The sequence below is a fragment of the Pan paniscus genome, chromosome 6 (genome assembly GCF_029289425.2).
Source record: "Pan paniscus chromosome 6, NHGRI_mPanPan1-v2.0_pri, whole genome shotgun sequence".
Classification (NCBI taxonomy): domain Eukaryota; kingdom Metazoa; phylum Chordata; class Mammalia; order Primates; family Hominidae; genus Pan; species Pan paniscus.
In genome coordinates this window covers 118258430-118278209 of record NC_073255.2, presented here as the reverse complement: position 1 = coordinate 118278209, position 19780 = coordinate 118258430, and the positions used below count along the sequence as shown (strand labels likewise).

The following is a 19780-nucleotide window of genomic DNA, read 5'->3' as shown; positions in this document are numbered from 1 at the left end:
GCATAGTGGCTCACGCCTATAATCCTAGCACTTTGGAAGGCCGAGGCGGGTGGATCCCCTGAGGTCAGGAGTTCGAGACCAGCCTGGCCAACATGGTGAAACCCCGTCTCTACTAAAAATGCAAGAAGTAGCTGGGTGTGGTGGCACACACCTGTGATCCCAGCTACTCGAGAGGCTGAGCCAAGAGAATCGCTTGAACCCAGGAGGCGGAGGTTGCAGTGAACTGAGATTGCACTGCTGCACTCCAGCCTGGGTGACAAAGCAGGACTTTGTCTCAAAATAACTAACTAAATAAAAAAGATTCAATAATATTATTTTTTTCAGAACTTTTTTTTTTTAATAGACAGGATCTTATACTGTCACCCAGGATGGAGTGCAGTGGCACAATCATAGTTCACTACACCCTCAACCTCCTGGGCTCAGGTCATTCTCCCAACCTCAGCTTCCCGAGTAGCTTGGACTACAGACACCGTATTTTGTTTGATGGACATTTCAGTTGATTCTACGTTTGGGGTATTTTGAGTAATGCTACTACAAACATCGGTGTGCAAACACCTCTTCCTGACCCTGCTTTCAATTGGTTGGCTATATGCCCAGAAGTGAGATTGTTGGATCATATGGTAGTTCTACTTTTAATATTGTGGAGGCTAAGGCAACTCCATCTTGGAAGCTAATCTGCCATGGCAGCTTCTGATTAACCCCAGTTCTGGGAAGGCCTCTAAGATTTCCAGTTGATCTATCGTTCCTTGTGTAAGAGCAAGTACGTATCATAAATCCTGCCCTGGAGTCAAACAACCTTGATGTGATCATACTTCACCTGTGGAATACAAACCATCCTTCCCCTGTGGAATAAAAACCATGGGTCTGGGGATGATGGTGCAAGGACCCACCATCTTATCTCATCACCCTATGTTTTCTCCTGTATTTTCTTCTAGACACTGGACAGTTTTGGGTCTTACATTGAAGTCTTTAATCCATTTTGAGTTAATTTTTTGGCAGAGATGCACCTTTATGTTTTGCATGTGAGTACCCAGCTTTCTCAACACCATTTGTTGAAGAAACTATTCTTCGTCGAGTGGTCATCTTGGCACCCTTGTTGAGGATCATTTGACTATCTATGTGAGGGTTTATTTGTGGGCTCTGTATTCTATTCCACTGGTCTATTTATGTCTTTTTTTTTTTTTTGAGATGGAGTTTCACTCTTGTTGCCCAGGCTGGAATGCAATGGCGTGATCTTGGCTGACTGCAACCTCTGCCTCCCGGGTTCAAGTGATTCTCCTGCCTCAGCCTCCCGATTAGCTGGGATTACAGGCATGCGCCACCACGCCTGGCTAATTTTGTATTTTTAGTAGAGATGGGGTTTCTCCATGTTGGTCAGGCTGGTCTCGAACTCCCAATCTCAGGTGATCCGCCCAGCTCAGCCTCCCAAAGCGCTGGAATTACAGGCATGAGCCACTGCACCTGGCCTATTTATGTCTTTATTTCAGTACCACATCGTTTTGATTACCATAGTTTTTAATACATTTTGAAATCAGGGAATGCGTGTCCTCTAACTCTGTTCACCTTTCTAAAGATTATTTTGGTTTGTGGTAGTGCTTTCAGATTCCATTTGAATTTCAGGATGAATTTTTTGTTTGAGCAAAAACAATGCCATTGGGGTTTTCATAGGATTTGCATTGGATCTGGAGATTGTTGTTGGTGGCATGGACACCTTGACAATATTAATCCTTCCACTCCACGAACAAGAATGTCATCCACCTATTTGTGTCTTCTTTCATTTGTTCAGCAATGTTTTGTAGTTTCAGTGTACAAGTCTTTCACCTCCCTGGTTAGGTTTATTCCTAAAGATCTTACTTTATTTTTTGACATTATTGTAAAAGGAATTGTTTTCTTAATTTTCTTTTCAGATTGTTTATGTTTAGCGCACAGAAATGCAATACATTTTTGCTTGCATGTTAAATTGGTTTCCTGGAACTTTGCTGAATTCATTCATTCAACAGGTAATTTTGTGCAATACTTAGTATTTTCTACATACGAGATCTTGTCACCTGCAAACAGAGATCATTTTGCTTGTTCCTTTTCAAATTAGATGCCTTTTTATCCCTTGCCTAATTGCCTAATTGCTCTGGCTAGGACTTCAAAGCTTTTTTTTTTTTTTTTTTTTAAAGTAGAGATGGGGTTTTGCCATGTTGGCCAGGGTGGTCTCAAACTCATAGCCTCATGTAATCCACCTGCCTCAACTTCCAAAAGTGCTGGGATTACAGGTGTGAGCCACTGTGACCGGCCTGACTTCAAATCCTGTGTTGAACAGAAGTAGTGAGATCGGGCATCCTTCTCTTATTCCTGATCTTGGAGGCAAAGATTTCAGTCTTTCACCTAAAATGACTGACTTTCAGCCATGGGCCTTGCATGACTGGCCTTTATTTTGTTGCAGTACATTCCTTCTTTTCCTGGTTTTGGAGTGTTTTACCAGGAAAGGGTGTTCAGGCTGGGCACCGTGGCTCAGCCTGCAATCCCAGCACTTTGGGAGGCCAAGGTGGGCGGATCACTTGAGGTCGGGAGTTCGAGACCAGCCTGGCCAATATAGTAAAACTACGTTTCTTCCAAAAATACAAAAATTAGCCGGGCATAGTGGTGCACACCTGTAATCCTAGCTCCTTGAAAGGATGAGGCAGAAGAATCGCTTGAACCCGGGAGGCAGAAGTTGCAGTGAGCCAAGATGGCACCACTGCACTCCAGGCTGGGCAACAGAGCGAGGCTCCATCTCAAAAAAAAAAAGGAAAGGTGTTCAATCTTGTCCAATGTTTTTTCTGTATCAGTTGAGATGATCATGTGGGTTTTGTCCTTCATTCTGCTAATGGGGTGCACTACATTAATTTTCCTGTTTTGGGTGATACATGCATTCCAGGGCTATCTCCAACTTGGTCATGGTGTACAGTCCTTTTAACATGCTGTGAAAGTTGGTTTGCTAGAATTTTGTTGAAGATTTTCCCATCAATATTCACCAGGCTTTTCATCTGTATTTTGTGTATTGTTTTTCTTGCAGGGTCTTTATCTGGCTTTTAGGTCATGGTGTTGCTGACCTCACAGAATGAACCTGGAAGTGTTCCCTCTGTCTTTGGTCATTATCCCACCCTACCTCTTGTTGAACCTCACTGACTTTTGATCCTTTGTAATCTACTATTTTGCAGATTCTCCAAGCTTCCTGCTGACCCCCCTGCTCTCCATTCCTGCTCTCTCAGTAGTTCCTTGACCTTCTGTGATCTCCTGATCTGATTTTCTGCTAGAATCACAGGTGTGAGCCACCACACCCGGCAAAAATTTTTTTATATAGTTAAATTTATCAGTATTTTAATATATGGCTCCTGGGTTTGGTGGTCATACTGACTGTCTCCACTCTATGGTTATAAAATAATCTCACGTGCTTCCATGAGGAAGTTGAGGCACACAACCTTTGTACCCACGAGCCTGTTTCCCTGGCGAGGGTGTGAGGCCAGGATCTGACTGCAGGCAGCCCCGACTCCATGTTCCTCCCCTCTGTGCTTTCATAGCTGATAGGGCGAATCTCCTTTCACTGAAGACTTTCTTTTTTACTTTTTATAGATGGAGTCTCGCTCTGTCAGCCAGGCTGGAGTGCAGTGTCACCATCTCGGCTCACTGCAGCCTCCACCTCCTGGGTTCAAGCAATTCTCCTGCCTCAGCTTCCTGAGTAGCTTGGACTACAGGTGTCGGCCACCATGCCTGGCTAATTTTTTGTGTTTTTAATTGAGATGGGGTTTCACCATTTTGGCCAGGCTGGTCTTGAACGCCTGACCTCAGGTGATCCAGCTGCCTTGGCCTCCCAAGGTGCTGGGATTATAGGCATTAGCCACCGTGCCTGGCCTGAAGACTTTCTTGATGGTAACTTACTGTCAGGTTTGGAGGATATTGAGGTAGAACTCATTGCTGCCTGGAGCCTTGTCTTCTCTTTTGAACTGGAAATGTGTACATCCAAGTTTCCAATGGACAACTCTGCTGAGATGCCACACACGGATCTCCCGTATAACAGATTCCAAACTGGCCGGGTGCGGTGGCTCAAGCCTGTAATCCCAGCACTTTGGAAGGCCGAGGCAGGCGGATCACGAGGTCAGGAGACCGAGACCATCCTGGCTAACAGAGTGAAACCCCGTCTCTACTAAAACTACAAAAAATTAGCCAGGTGTGGTGGCGGGCGCCTGTAGTCCCAGCTACTCAGGAGGCTGAGGCAGGAGAATGGCTTGAACCCAGGAGGGGGAGCTTGCAGTGAGCCGAGATTGTGCCACTGCACTACAGCCTGGGCGACAGAACAAAACTCTGTCTCAAAAACAAAAAACAAAACAAAACAAAAAAACAAATTCCAAACTAAACGAGGCATCGCTCCCCTCCAAACATAGTCTCCTCCTCTATCGTCTACTGTAGTTGGTGGTTTCATCATAGCCCCATGCACCCAAGTGGAAATGGGTGCTTCTTCCTGCTCCCTTGCCCCTACATCAATCTAACAATCTCATTGGTTTTTATTACTTAATCTTTTCTAGGATCTGGCCCTTTCCCTCTCTCCACCTCACTCCTGCACTGCACTGACCCAGCCTGGCCCACCTCTGGCCGCTCCTCCACAGACTGAGGTCTCTCATGGGGACCTGAGGTCACCCTTTGCTGCCTCATGCTGCCTCTGGGATCAGAGGCTCTTGGATGTGATTTCCAAGGTCATCTCCTCTTCTCTCCTCTCCTGCCTCCTTCACCAGCACCAAGCTTCCTACAGCTCCTGGAATGGTTTCCTCCACCCACAAGGAAAGTGAGTGACCTCTACACAATCCTCACCTCTTGCCAGGCTAATTCTTTTCTTTTTTGAGACATCTGCAGATGCCACCTCCTGTGGGAAGTCCTCCCTGATTACCTCTCTCTCCTCCCACCCTTGTTTAGCGATACCATAGTTCTCTCTCAATGAAGCAATTAGTCCTTGAGGCAACTGACAACTCCACACCCCCAGTTCCCTGAGAGCAGAGCCTATGCTTTATATACTTTGCTTCTCCAGTTTCAAGCCAGGCCGTGGCAGGCGGGCAGTCAGCCAGTGCCTGCTGAGCTCAGCCCAATTCTGGTCCCTTCTCCTCTCTCTGTCCTTTTCCCAGGGCAGACCCTCCCCTCCCCAGGAACCTTCAGGGGAGCGTGGATGATTGATGACTGAGAGAGAAGTTGGGGGGATCCAGCTGTGTGGAGAGGGCTGGGGGCTCTCTTTTTTTTTTTTTTTTTTTTTTGAGACAGAGTCTTGTTCTGTCACCAGGCTGGAGTGCAGTGGCACGACCTTGACTCACTGCAACCTCTGCCTCCCGGGTTCAAGCGATTCTCCTGCCTCAGCCTCCTGAGTAGCTGGGACTATAAGCGTGTGCCACCATGCCCAGCTAATTTTTGTATTTTTAGTAGACATGGGGTGTCACCATGTTGGCCAGGATGGTCTTGATCTCTTGGCCTTGTGATCCACCTGCCTTGGGCTCCCAAAGTGCTGGGATTACAGGCATGAGCCACCGCGCCCAGGCTGGGGGTTCTCACACGTGACCCTGCACCACCCCACTGCAGGAGGCCCCCGAGATGTGGACGCCCCAGCACAGGCCACAGAGTCGGCCTTGGTGGGCTTGAGGGGAGCCAGCAGGGTCTGCATATTTCTGAAGTCCCTTAGCTGCAGGTGGGCTCAGAGAAACCCCCAGCTGGGAAGCTTGAGGAGACAATGCGTTCTGGGCACTTACCTTTCCTTCTCCTCCACCACAGGAGAAGGAGGCACAGCAGTCCCAAAATGACAGTTTTGAGCACAGCGACAGCCAATGCAACCCTGATAGCAGTGTCCAGACTTAGGTGCCATGATTCTGAGTGCCCTTTGCTTTCTGTGACCCTGAGGCCGGCTGTGGTGGTTGTGCTGCTGGGCCTCCAGGTGGTGGTGGTTGTGACAGCTGGAAGAGATGAGGAATGAGCAGACCCTCTTCTGGGGATGTGGGGCATCTGGATGAAAGGCATGGTGTGCTGCTTTCTAGATTGGGGACATTCAGGATGAGCAAGCTGCTCTCAGAAGCCCAGACATGGAAGGGGTAGCAAGGTGAAATGCTAACAGCTCTCAATCCAGACCACTGGGTTTAAATGTGAAGACATCAGTGGTCACCAAAACCCTCACTGCGGTGGGCAAGGCAGGTGTCAGGGCAGCTGGACTCACCCTGGGTGATGGTGAGTTTGGTCCCCTTGATGGACTGCAACTGCTGCCTCCCTGATCTCCGGGTGTCCAGCTCGACTCGGCAGAAATACACAGACTGGTCCTCCTTCCGCAGGTTTGAGATCCTGAGGAAGCCGCTCTTCTGACCCTCTGTCCAGTTCAGAAAGAGCCAGTTCACATAATCCTTGTGAATGGAAGGCGGCCTTGTGCTGTAGAAGGACTGCCCGTGGAAGTGGCCCCGTCTCCAGGATATTCTCACGTCGGGAGCTGTGGCTAACTCCCAGGGGTAATAGAAGGAGAAGGGGATTTCCACAGAGCCACCCATGGAGGCTGAGAGGTGTTTTGGTTGAGTGACCCCATAAAGGTAGCTTGGACCAGATCCTGTGGAGCCACCTAGAGGAGGGAGGGAGTGAGTGGGGGAGAGACCTTGAAACCACCTCAGGACACAAAGAGGGTGACTCCAGACCCTCCCGCACCTTCACCCACAGGCAGTCGTGTGACAGGTGGCTGGACTGACCTCTGGCCTGGGTCTCCCACTCTTCAGGCATGGGGGAGGGTGGAGGGGGAGGAGATGGCGGCACCCACCCCTATGGGACCTGCCCTTGTTTGCTGGAGGTGGGAGCCTGGCCCCTGCCCCAGATGTTCTGCCTCTGTCTTGGGTTGGCCCCTCCTGTGGTTTGGGCAGAGACCATACCTGGGCGGTCCTGGGTACTCACCAGGCTGCAGAAATGCTGGCGGCAGCAGCAGGAGCAGCAGGGGCAGCAGCAGGGGCCGACCCATGGCCTTGTTCTTCTCCAGGGGACGGGGAGACCAGCAGAGCTGTCCAGGCAGGAGAGGGGCCCTGTGGAGGGGCTGCCTGAGGGCTGAGGTGAGTGGGGAGAGCCAGGGTGAGGCTCCCCAGAGGGCTGTGGGGGCCGGGGACCTTCCCCAAACCAGTGCACCTCCAGGGTGACCAGCACTTCCTTTATCCATCTGGCTTCTTATTGCAAAAGGGCCTTAGGTGCCTTTTTATCCTTTGCCTAATTGCTCCGGCCAGGACTTCAAATCCTTTTTTTTTTTTTTTTTTTTTTTTTTTTTTAGTAGAGATGGGGTTTTGCCATGTTGGCCAGGGTGGTCTCACACTCATAGGCTCAAGTAATCTGCCCGCCTCAGCCTCCAAAAGTGCTGGGATTACAGGCGTGAGCCACTGTGCCCGGCCTGACTTCAAATCCTGTGTTGAATAGAAGTAGTGAGAGCGGGCATCCTTCTCTTGTTCCTGATCTTGGAGGCAAAGATTTCAGTCTTTCACCTAAAATGACTGAAAGACTTTCAGCCATGGGCCTTGCATGACTGGCCTTTATTTTGTTGCAGTACATTCCTTCTCTTCCTGGTTTGTGGAGTGTTTTACCAGGAAAGGGTGTTCAGGCTGGGCACGGTGGCTCAAGTCACACAAAAGTGTCAAGTCACACAAAAGTGTCAAGTCAGGGGCCTAAGGGCCCCAGTGCCCGTCTTCCTGCTGAGGGGCTGGGACTCATCTTGGCTGGCTGGGCCCCTCCCACCTGGATCCCTGCAGACCCCACTGCACTCAGCCTCACTTCTCATCCCTTTCTCTGTCCAAGGCCAGCGCAGGCTCTTTCAGGGAGAGGAAAGGCGGGCCTGAGTCTGTGCTCTGCTGCACCCCAGATTCAGTCCTTAGAGAGGAGAAGGAGGAAGCCAGTGGAGGTCACAGGCGCTCAGCCCCCAGCCCAAGCACCAGAGCCCCCAGCTTGTCCTCTCTCCCTCTCCCTCCCTGGCAGGGGCTCCCATGCAGTCCCCAGGCACCACCACAGCCCAGCTGGCCTCTTCCCACCCCAGGCCTGCTCCCTTGGTGCAGGGACCACAGTCTTGCTCAAGGGGTGAGGGGGCTGACGGTCCCCTACACAGAGACTGGTCCCTCTTGAGGCCACCCCTTGACCCCCAGACATGAGACTGGATCTGCAGGGTCCCCTCTGACCTCCCTGCCCTACACAGGAGGGGACAGAGCTCGGAGAAGCCCTGTCCCAGGCCACATGACTTGCAGGGCAGTTCCAGGACTGGAGCCCCCTCTACCTGGATCTCTGGGCCTCAACTTCTGAGTTGCAGGAACTCAGGCATAGGGGAGCCCCAGGAGGTTGTTCCCTCATACAGCCCCTCAGGTCATTCCCTCCACACACCTGAGCCTATGGCTGAACCAGAAGGTTCCTTGGTGCCAGGGCAGCTGGACTTACCCTGGGTGATGGTGAGGTGGGTCCCCTTGATGGACTGCCACGACAGCCTCCCTGATCTGTATGTCCAGCTGGACTTGGCAGAAGTACACAGACTGGTCCTCCTTCCACAGGTTCGAGATCCTGAGGAAGCCTCCCTGAGGAAGTGAAGGCTCAGAGCAACAGTGGGCACCCTGCACAAAGTCCTGGGCCCGTCTCTAACAGGGGATCTGCTGGTCTTTGCCCGGGGGTGGTCACTGGAGCTTTGGTGACCCACAGGGCTCCCTCCATAGGAGGCTCTGCCCATCCTCTCCAGGGTAAGGTGGCATCAGCTGAGGGGCCGTGGGGACAGGAAGGCACGATTTCACCAGAGAAAGTGATATCAATCTTCTTGAGACAGAAGCAGGCAGGGACAGGCCTCCCTTCTCTTGTCAGTCTCTTCCCTGGTCCCAGTAGGCTCCTCTGTGCTTCCCAGGGCCAGTCAGGCCGATCCGCCCTCCTTCCCTTCACAGGTCTGAGGAAACAGGCTCCCCATGCTCAGGAAACCCCTCCGTCTGAGCCAGGCCCTACACACCTCATTCTCCTCGTTCAACCCACAGGGAAACTGAGGCACCGGGGCTTTGGACTGAACTGGTCCCACCTGCAAAGGTGGGCTGAAGAGAGGACAAGGGACCCCCTGGCTGTTTGGGCAAGGCCTCAAGAGGGTGGCCCACCCTGCCTGAGGACTTTTTTTTTTTTTTGAGATGGATTCTCGCTGTGTTGCCCAGGCTGGAGTGCAATGGTGTGATCTTGGCTCACGGTAACCTCTGCTTCCTGGGTTCAAGTAATTCTCCTGCCTCAGCCTTCCAAGTAGCTGAGAATTACAGGTGTGTGCCACCACGCCCAGCTAATTTTTGTATTTTTAGTAGAGACAGGGTTTCACCATGTTGGCCAGGCTGGTCTCAAACTCCTGGCCTCAAGTGATCTGCCCACCTCAGCCTCCCAAAGTGCTGGGATTATAGGCATGGGATACAACACCCAGCCACTGAGGACTGACTCTTCGTTCCATTCCTGCCTTGCCCGTGGCCCATGGGACCCAGCTAGAAGGTCACCTGCTTACCAGGCTGCCCGAGGAGGGGGCCACATAGAACTTTTAGCCAACAGCCTCTGGGTAGCTCTGGAGGGTACATACTCCCCAGGGGCCTCAGGCCCGGTACCGCCACGTGCATTCTCCTTAGATGCAAGGTGCATGTTTATGTCACTTTCCGGGCTCTGGACCCAGCTGAACCCCCATGGGAGATTCCTTTTGTGTCAGGATTTCTGCTCTGGAATGGTGTGAGGCCTCCCGGGTGGTTCATCCTCCCTCCCCCAACAGCAGTGACAGGGCCTGGGGCTAAGCCTGGGGCTGTGGCTCTCTCTCAGAGGGGGGTTTTGGGAGGCACCGGCCCTGGAGGAGGGCATGATTCCAACATGGGCAGAGTCTAAATCCAGCCCGTTAGCCCAGCAGGTGGCCATGGGAGAGGCATGGGATGCAGTGTTCAGCAGAGGCAGGGAGGGGGCCAGGACCCTGCCCATTTTGAGAACCGCTGCTTGTATGTCCCCACCTTCCCCCAACAACTATCCTCCTTTCCTCACCAGCCACGTCTATCCCTGCCCCAGCCCCTTGCCCCTCCTTGGCACCCACCCTGTTCTTGCTTTCCCCTTGAGATCAGGAATGAGGCACAGATGTCTGCTCTCACTGCCTCCCTTCATGGTACTGGAGTCCTAGCCAGCGCCCTATGCCTGAAGGGAAATACAAGTGCTCTGTGTCTTCTTCAATTCTGTATTGATCTATTTGGCCTCCACCCATCACAGGGCCCATATTATCTATATTTCCTGCATTCTTGGCCTCTTTTTAGTGGGGGACATGGTCTCGCTCTGCCTGTAGGTGGGACTATAGGCACGCACCACAGTTCTCCCGTAATTTTCTTTTTTGCAGAGACGTGGTGTCACTGTTACCCAGGCTGGCCTCAATCTCCCGGGCTCAAGGCATCCTCCCAGTGTGCTGGGATTACACATATGAGCCACAGGGCTGAGCCCCTTGTACATTGCCAATGCTCTGGCATCTGGTGCCTCACTGACTAGGGAGAGACTCCCCCTCCCAGGGGTAGCTGACTGTAAAATTTTTACATCAACTTATTAAATCAGCTGGTGAATTTTGACCCAGAGCCATGCTGAAATTTTGATTAAGAAGCTCCTATTCAGGCGGGGCACAGTGGCTCAAGTCTGTAATCTCAGCACTTTGGGAGGCCAAGGTGGGTGGATCATCTGAGGTCAGTTGAGTTCGAGACCAGCCCAGCCAACATGGTGAAACCCCCTGTCTCTACTGAAAAAAAAAAAAAAAATACAAAAATTAGCGGACACGACGGCGCACATCCGTAGTCCCAGCTACTCAGGAGGCTGACGCAGGAGAATCACTAGAACCCGGGAGGTGGAGGTTGAAGTAAGCCAAGATCGTGCCAATGCACTCCAGCCTGGGTGACAGAGTGAGGCTCTGAAATCCAACCAGATTTCAGGCGAGTCCTCCTACTTTCCAGCCCTTCCTGATGCCAGCTGTGGAAGGAGGGCATCAGGACCCCAGCCCAGGCCACAGCAGGGAGCCCGGCAGAGGGACGCCAGGTCAAATCACAGGGACTTTTCTCAGGCTGAAGCCCCAGGAACCCTTGCTGCTGTCCTAGGACATGGTGGGACTGCAGCAGGGACCATCCCGCTGGGATCCCCCAATCCTGTCTAGGAAGCCACAGGTGTCCCTCAGGAAGCTCCCCCAACCCCCTGCCACCCCAAGAAGCCAGGACAGATCTCTAAGACTGGGACACTGCCCTCTCCCTGGGCCAAACCCAGCCCTGCAAGGAGGCCCCAACCCACTCTGGTTCTCACCTGGCTTCTGCCTCCCAGGGGTGGAGACTTCCTCCCCAATCTCTTCACCCCCAAAGAAGCACAGCCAAGGCCCATGTCAGAGGAACTGTGTTGCTGACTTAGTCACAGCAGGAAACGACTGGAATGGGGTACTGTCGCTCACACACTCACACCTGTGCCCACACACACCCACACATGCACACACACAGACCACATCCGCAGCAGGTGGGCCTGGCCAGGCACCTGTGGGACACTTATTAGAGGCCCAAGAATAACGTAAGGGGGTGGCACCCAGGAGGCCTGGGAAGGGGAAAGCCCAGTGGCCTCATGGTCTCTCTCATCGAACTCCTAAGGGTCCCTCCATGGCCCTGGGCCCCAAGGATCAGCGAAAAGAGTGAGGCCAGGACCAGTGCAGGGAGGCCTCTCCCCAGCCTAAGCGTAGAGTCCATTCTCAACAGAGACAAAGCTGCCATGTGCAGGGATGGATGTGGAGGCCCAGGCAGCAGGGCCCTGGGGCCAGTGTGCGGTGTGGGTGGGGAGTGATGCCCACCAGGACGGCCCCCCGTCGGGGGTGAGCTGTGTCCAAAGTAGCTGGGCAGCAGCTGGTGTTGACAGTGGCATAAGGGACGTGGAGAGCAGCCTGGGAGTCCTGGCTGGGTGCCTGCGCGGGGGAAGGAGGATCAAGTGAGTCTGTACAGCTTGGGCCCAGCCCTGGCCCCCCCTACCCCGCCACCTCATCCCCAAAGCAGCCCCCCTCCTCACCCATGCTCGTGCTCTCAGTGCCTGGGAGCTGGTGTGGAATGGCTGGAGCCTAGGGGCAGGGCTGGGAGAGAGCGAGGATGGTCAGAGCTCTGCAGGGCATGTGGCCAGCCCAGTGTCAGGGGGATGTGGACAGGGCCCAGGTCTCACCGGTGCTTCTGTCGGCACAGCAGATGAAGGAGGTAGCCACAGTCAAAGAGAAGGACTCCTGAGACCCCCAAGATCCCGGCCAGGTCTGCCCGCAGAATGGGGGCAGGAGTCGGCGGGACAGAGAGCCCTGGGCACAGAGGCAAGAATCAGATGGGTGGCCAGTTCCCGAGCCCCTCCCTGCCCTCCTGGACCCCTCACCCCGGCCCCACCTGGGTCTGAGCTGGGCGGGAGGCTCCCACAGCCCTCCCAGGAGCCCTCAGGGAAGGACGCAAACTTGCAGCAGAAGGTGGTGTTGGCGCAGGGGCTGCTGGCCCCAGAGACTTCCAGAGCAAGAGAGACGCTGCTCTGGGTTTCCCAGCGGGCCTGGCGAGCAGGGGCCCATTGCTGGATGCCAAGTTCCGGGTGCAACACAGCCAGCGTGGTCCCCCCAGCACCATCGGGGCCCCTCCAGCTCACAGTCACCAGGGAGATGGAGCCAGACCCCAGGAACCCACAACGGATGGTGAAGGACGAGAGCTCGGTGGCCTCCATCCGAACTTGCACCCACACCTCCGGGGTCCCTGTGGAACAGCAGCAAGGTGGGTGGGCTGTCGTCCTACATCACCCTCCCTGCAGCCCCTGCCCCTCTCTGGTGCCGGCACTCACCCGCAGTGACACGCAGGGTCAGCAGCACCCAGGGCAGGGCCAGGGTCCGGCGCCCCATGGCCCCCTCCAGTCCGGGTTCTGGGGGCTGCAGGGCCGGCACCTGTGCCTCTGTTCTCATCACAGGAAGTCTTCATGTTGTCAGCAGCCAAACAGCCACTTCCTTCTCTCCTCTCACACCTTCCCCAGAGGTGGTGAGCACAAAGTGGCTGAATCCCTTCTTAAAGTGACAGTGAGGGCCTGCTCAGTCCCCAAGGCTGAGCTTCCAGGTAACAAGGCAGGGCGGCACAGGTGGGTGAGAACTCAACCCTGGCTAGGGCTGGGGAGGCCAGGGGAGGGGCAGAGAAGCTGTCAGGGGCTAGAAGGACTCCCCTTCCCTGGACAGCAGGGGGTGCCGGGCTTCCCTAGGAAAGGGCTCTGTCCTGCCCCTCACCCAGCTAAGGAATCTGGGAGGAGAAAGCCCCTGGGAGTGGGAAGCCAGCAGGGAGGACCTGAGAGCCACCCCAGCGTGCATGACCCACCACCAATCTGACGTGGGTCCCACGCTTAAACCTGCAACCCAGGCCTCCCCAACCCCCAGCCTGGCTCGCCCACTGCCCACTCATACCTCCTGATCTACCCTGAATGCACCCCATACTGGGCTCTGCCCCAGGCGCTGTCTCCCTTGTCATAGGTGATGGCAACTGGCTTCTGGCTGCTCAGGCCCAAAGCACAACCACCAGCGCCTCTTCCTTTTCACCTCCAATGCACCAGGAAATCCTGTTGGCTTCCCACCCTGACCAAAGGACCACTTCTTCCCAACATCCCCCTGCAACCCCCAGCCCCTGCTACCTTCTGACTCTAGACCTAATCTAATATTCTCCTACCTGGAAGAGCAGGAACAATGGAGAATTGGCCTGGCTAGTTTCAGTTCTCACCGCAGTAGCCAGAGTGACCCTTTCAAACCCAAGTCAGGCAGGCCACTGCCCTTCTTGACTCTCACAGCCCATGACACCCAGAGCCAATGCCTCAAGGGCCATCCATGTCCTGCCATCCCCACTTCCCCTGCCCTCCTACCTCAAGTGCATACCTCTGAGTTGAATTAAAAGCAGCAAGATTTGGAGGTGACCGGGAGGAAACGGGCTGGCCCTTGCCGTGAGGTGTGCACAGACAGGGAATGAGAGGCCAGCACTTTAGGATGAGTCCAGGAGTTCAAGACCAGCCTGGGCAACATGGTGAGACCCTATCTCTACAAAAAAAAAAGAAAGAAAGAAAAAGAAAGAGAGAGGGAGGGAGGGAGAGAGAGAGACAGAGAAAAAGAGAGAGAGAAAGAAAGAAGAAAGAAAGAAAGAAAGAAAGAAAGAAAGAAAGAAAGAAAGAAAGAAAGAAAGAAAGAAAGAAAGAGAGAAAGAAAGAAAATTAGCCAGGAGTGGTAGTGGGCACCTGTAGTTTCAACTATTTGGGAGGCTGAGGTTGAAGAATCGCTTAAGCCCAGGAGGCAGAAGTTGCAGTGAACCGTGATTACACCACTGCACTCCAGTCTGGGTGACAGAGTGAGACCCTGTCTTGATAAATAAATGTTGCTCTGAATTGCTTCACTGCTTATGTCACTTCGAGGATGCAAACCTACCAGAATGCTGCTAGGCAGCAACAGGTGACCCTTTCCAGGGATCAGTTTGCTTTGTGTGCTGTGAGCCAGAATCCAGGGTCCAGTGAGAGCCCAGGGTGCTGTCTTAAGGTTGATCTCATCCACGGTGTGGTAAGGACTGAAGAGACAGCCCTGTCCCAAGTCACCTCTCTGGGTCCTGGTTTGCCCCTGTGTCAAAGACTCATCATGTCTGCTTAATCCTGTGGTGCTGGCTGGATGTGGTGGCTCATGACTATAATCCCAGTACTTCCGGAGGCTGAGGTGGGTGGATCACTTGAGCCCAGGAGTTTGAGACCAGCCTGGGCAACATAGTGAGACCCTGCCTTTACAAAAAATAAACATTAGCCGGGTGTGGTGGCTTTCGCCTGTAGTCCCAGTTACTCGGGAGGTTGAGGTGGAAGGATCACTTGAGCCTGGGAGGTGGAGGCTGCAGTGACCCAAGATTACGCCACTACACTCCAGCATGGGTAAAAGTGAGACCCTATCTCAAAAAAAAATTTAAAAATTAAAAATTAAAAAAAATACAAAATAAAAATCCTGTGGTGTTTGACACAAACCAACTTGGTCTCTGGGGCAAACTCTGTCCCCTCATCCACACCCTGCAGCCCATAGTAGCCTTCATGGTGCCTATGCCCGCAGCCAGTCACCCATGGCTCCCAACATTCTCTTCACCCTTTGCCCTTTGCCCAGGCCACCTGTACTAATCTCCACACCTGCCTTAGACCTGCTTTTACTGCTGTCTCCACTACCGTCCCCCAGCAGGGTGTGAGACTGGTGCAAAGGGGACCTACCTCAGGTGGCCTGGCCAGCGTAGCTGCAAAGCACCTAGAGCACCTGAGGCTGCTGCACATCTACCTCCCTAGTCCGGAAGACCCTTGCCTCCCACTGAAAGAAACCAAAATATTTAACCTCAGAATAGGTTTCTTTGCCATATTTTGGGACGGTTGCCCAGAGGGCCTGTAGGCAGCTGTGGGCCTGCAACATGGTCTTCAGTCAGGGAAATCCGCCTCTGCAGAGGAGACAGTGGAGTAGACAGCGGATGCACACAGCCTTTCTCTGCAGTCCCCGTGTCTGGATCTAGGAAAGACAAACTGAGAGGCGGACCCCTTTAAGGGTCTGAAGGACTTGCCTACCACAGGCTCCGCAGAGCACCAGCTGTGAGGTGTCACCTGCAGAACAAGACCTTTGCTAGCCAAGTCTCTCCTCTCCCCTTCCCCTAATCTGTCTTGCTGCGCTCCAGGCCTCCCGTTATTTCTGTAATTTCAAGATGGGTATAAAAGTGTCAACCATCTGGCCATTTCTTTTTTTATATATTTTGTATGACTTGTGCACATGTGTGCACGTAGTAACATTTTTAAGTCGGTTTTTTTCCTGTTAATGTTTTATGTTTGTTTCATAGACTCAGATTATCAAACCTTCAGGGAAAAAATTTAAACTTCCCTACACCACCTGCTGAAATCCCACTTTGTAAGAAGGAGATCAAATCCCACCACCTTCAGGAAGCTGCCCCAAAGTACTGCGCCCTTACTTCTTGGATAATCATCCAAGTGGCCTCCCAGCTGGGTTCTCGGCAGTCCTGGGGGCATTTTCACAGGTGGATGCTGAGCCCTGGAGGAAGTGTGTCTTTTATTCACCCCAATATGGGGAGCCCAGAACTTATTGAGGGATTTAAAAGCCATGGTACAAAGTTGACTACCCACCATTTTCATTTTTTTTTTCTATTTTTTAAGTCACATTATCCCCTAAATTCTCATTGTGTAAGATTCAAACAACATAGAACACAAAGTTCTCCTTTGGCCAGCTCCTTCCGTTCCCCTCCCTGTTTGAATTTTCATGAGGCTTGATCTTTAACATTATCATTTCTGTTTTTTTGTGTATTCCTTAGGAAGGCTAAGATTATGAAAATATTTTTATGGCTTTGTTTTTATGCATAACTCTATAAAGAGTTTCTTCCTAGTCCATGAAGAACTTTACTTTGGAGGTGGTGTTAAAAAGGCTGTGTAGGCCAGGCATGGTGGCTCATGCCTGTAATCCCAACACTTTGGGAGGCCGAGGCAGGCAGATCACGAGGTTAGGAGATCGAGACTGTCCTGGCTAACACGATGAAACCCTGTCTCTACTAAAAATACGAAAAAAATTAGCTGGGTGTGTTGGCGGGTGCCTGTAGTCCCAGCTACTCAGGAGGCTGAGGCAGGAGAATGGCGTGAACCCGGGAGGCGGAGCTTGCGGTGAGCAGAGATCGCGCCACTGCACTCCAGCCTGGGTGACAGAGCAAGACTCTGTCTCAAAAAAAGAAAGAAAAAAAAAAAAAGGCTGTGTAGCTGGGTGCAGTGGCTCATGCCTGTAATCCCAGCACTTTGGGAGGCCGAGGCAGGTGGATCACTTGAGGTCAGGAGTTCGAGACCAACCTGACCAACATGGAGAAATCCCATCTCTACTAAATATACAAAATTAGCTGGGTGTGGTGGCGCATGCCTGTAATGCTACCTACTTGGGAGGCTGAGGCAGGAGAATCGCTTAAACCCAGGGGCGGAGGTTGTGGTGAGCCGAGATCCCACCATTGCACTCCAGCCTGGGCAACAAGAGCAAAACTCCATCTCAAAAAAAGAGCCGTGTAACGTCTCAGGTGGAGGGCCAGGATTCCCCAGACCATTTGCTGCTGGGCTCCTTCCCTACTGTTTCAAAATGCCACCTTGATCATAAATTCTTACACATAGGTCTATATGTGGATTCTCTTTCACAGTCTATCCATTGGGTTGCTTATTCTAGTTTCAATATCACAAGGTCCTAACTGGAATGCTTTCATGTTCTGATATATGTGAGGGCCCTTACTCTCACAACTTCTTGAGTATTCCTTAACATTCTCCAGAATTGTGAACAGCAGAGCCACAAATAATTCCTAAGCTTGGCAATCTAAGTCCTGCATCCCACTTTCAGCCAGGAGGTACAGGCAAGATGGGACAGGTTTCACAATGGCCACCTCCTGCCTGACATTCCTTGGTGAAATCCCTGCAGCCCCAGCCCAAGTCCTGCTGAAGTAAAAGAGCCCAGTGGTCAGTCTGTAGAATCAGGCCCTCATGGGTTTGAAATAGGGCCACAATTTCATAGCTCTGCAAGCTTAACAGAGCAATTTCCCAAAGCAGCAGGATCCCAACAGGGACTGCTCCACAGAGTAAATGAGAGGATCAAGTCAGTGAGTGCAGGGGCAGCACTCTACTCAGCCCTGGCTCGTGCCCCAGTACAGGCTGTGACCGTCCTGTGATATAAAACATTCCTTGAGTTTGGTTTCTTCTCACCAGGAATCAGGATTAGCTTTCTTTGTGGCTTGTGTGAAAGATGCAATGACACAAGTTCATCTCTATTACACCTTCCCACGCAGATCAACTGTATGTCAATGTCCCCTCTTCAGGGGCGGCTGTCTTCCGTCCTAGCACTGCTTCCACTGGAAGAGTCTGAGCTCCTCATCCTAGCCTTGGTTCTGGGCAGCAAACAGCCCAGCCCTGAGCAGCCTCTGTTCTTCTGTAGGCCCATGGGGCCCACTGCAGACAGGAACCCAGGCAGCTGATTCAGATGGCCTCAATTCCTGGGGCCAAAACACAGGGTCCTGGAGGGCCTAGTCTCACCGCAGAGAAAGGGAAATGACTATAAAAATCCAAAATATTTTTGACAGAGGACTAGAGGCCTCCTCCCTCCCCTAAATGCTTTGGCACTTGACACAACCTTAGGGAAAAGGAAGGAAGCCAAGAAGACTCAGGAGTTAAATTTTCTCAGCAGCTGGGCAGAAAAACAGCTTGAAATCATAGAGGAAAAATAAAGTTGTTTCTGCTCTTCTGAGTTTGTAGCATAAGACTTGTCACTGCTGCATTTATTTTTACATGCATGTTTTAAATGTTGTGAAAAGGGCTGCTTTTGTTCCTCTGTAACTTTAACTATAGCTTATCCTTTATCACAGTAATACAGCTAATGCAAGATAGCGTCTTCAGTGGATACTATGTGCTAAACCCATTCTCAGTGATGCACGTACATCAGCTCCATACTTAGCAATTGCTTTATGTGGGAAATAACTTGCCCAGGGTGGAAAGGCTACTTACACAATGAAGCCAAAATTTAAACCCTGACAAAAATTTTCGCTTCAGAACCCATAATATTCAGCATTATGCGGAGCTGCCTTCTCCCACACCTTGGCTAAAAAATTAAATTGAATTACAAGATTGTGTCAGCAAACAGCAGTCCTTTGCCCTGGCAGTGCAGAAGCCAGGAGTTGAACCCATGTCTCTCACCAGGTTAAGCTGCCTCGCTAAGTTCGGATGTGACCTCAGAAACAGAGGCTACTCCAGCAATACAAGATGCTTTATTTTTCGGCTTCTACCTATGCCACCCAATCCCTTCACTGGGCCTAACTTAGTGAATCAAATTAAGTATATTTCCCTCCAAGTTTCCCCAGGATTCTGGGCTCCTTTGCACACTACAGGTTTTCTCTAAACGCCCCGGGTTTATCTATCCTTTGGTGAATTTTCAACTCTTCTCCTTATTTCTCTGCCCTGTCCTGACCAAAAATCTTCAGTGCCTGTTTCTCTCTGCCATCCAAATCCCACACACATCTAGGGGTGAATCGATGAATCTGCACTGATGAGTGACTCGTCTTGTGAATCCTTTCTAGGATCTCAGTATTTCATCCTATCCTGAGGGAAGGCTCTAAAGAGCTCAAGGAAGACCTCACGATGTCTATGTGTGAGAAGAAACCTTTCACCCCTTCACTATCACACCCCATCATCCAAGCACACACTCCTCTTTCATCCCATAAACCCCAGTCAGTGTCATCTGGAGTAATAAGGATGGGGCGACTTACCTAGTAACTGAAGACTCTCAGTCATCTGAAAAAAAAAAATCCCTTCACATTTTAACTCAGGAGATAACACCAACAAGTTACTTCCGGCAGAGCTCATGGCCACAGTGCAAGTTAAAAAAGGTAAAGCCTTATTGAAAATCATTGAAAATAATCTTAAAACAATTATTCAATATTAACAGACAATGCCCAGCAGTGCCATGTGGGCGGCAAGCCACCCAACTGCCAAGGCAAGAGACCGAGGGCACAAGCTGTTCCAGTATAATAAAGAAAATACATAGAATAAGAATAGTGATACTAGAAATAGATTATAGATATGATTATATATTAATATTACTAATCAGTTTATAGCATTACTCTTTATTCCAATATTATAATAATCTTTGTTCTACAATTATAACCTAGGAAAAACCAGGCCATACAGAGATAGGAGCTGAAGGGACACGGTGAGAAGTGACCAGAAGGCAGGA

The 19780-nt window shown here is 51.7% G+C and overlaps 1 protein-coding gene across 22 annotated transcripts in view; it reads right to left on the bottom strand.

The window, feature by feature from the left end:
- LOC103782679 (paired immunoglobulin-like type 2 receptor beta) overlaps positions 1-19780 on the bottom strand; it is a 64353-nt gene that overhangs the window by 35140 nt on the left and 9433 nt on the right. For 2 of the 22 annotated variants that reach the window (XM_063606018.1, XM_063606015.1), the window contains 11 exons: positions 15374-15541; positions 12841-14065; positions 12405-12755; positions 12196-12322; positions 12049-12109; positions 11837-11947; positions 8437-8570; positions 7786-7881; positions 6928-7074; positions 6215-6604; positions 5757-5957 (listed from right to left, as the gene is read on the bottom strand). In XM_063606018.1, coding sequence (XP_063462088.1) covers positions 5757-5957; positions 6215-6604; positions 6928-7074; positions 7786-7881; positions 8437-8570; positions 11837-11947; positions 12049-12109; positions 12196-12322; positions 12405-12755; positions 12841-12958 — 1736 coding nt within the window. In that variant the 5' untranslated portion in view covers positions 12959-14065; positions 15374-15541. The other 20 variants (XM_063606012.1, XM_034964577.4, XM_063606014.1 and 17 more) reach the window with 16 other exon arrangements.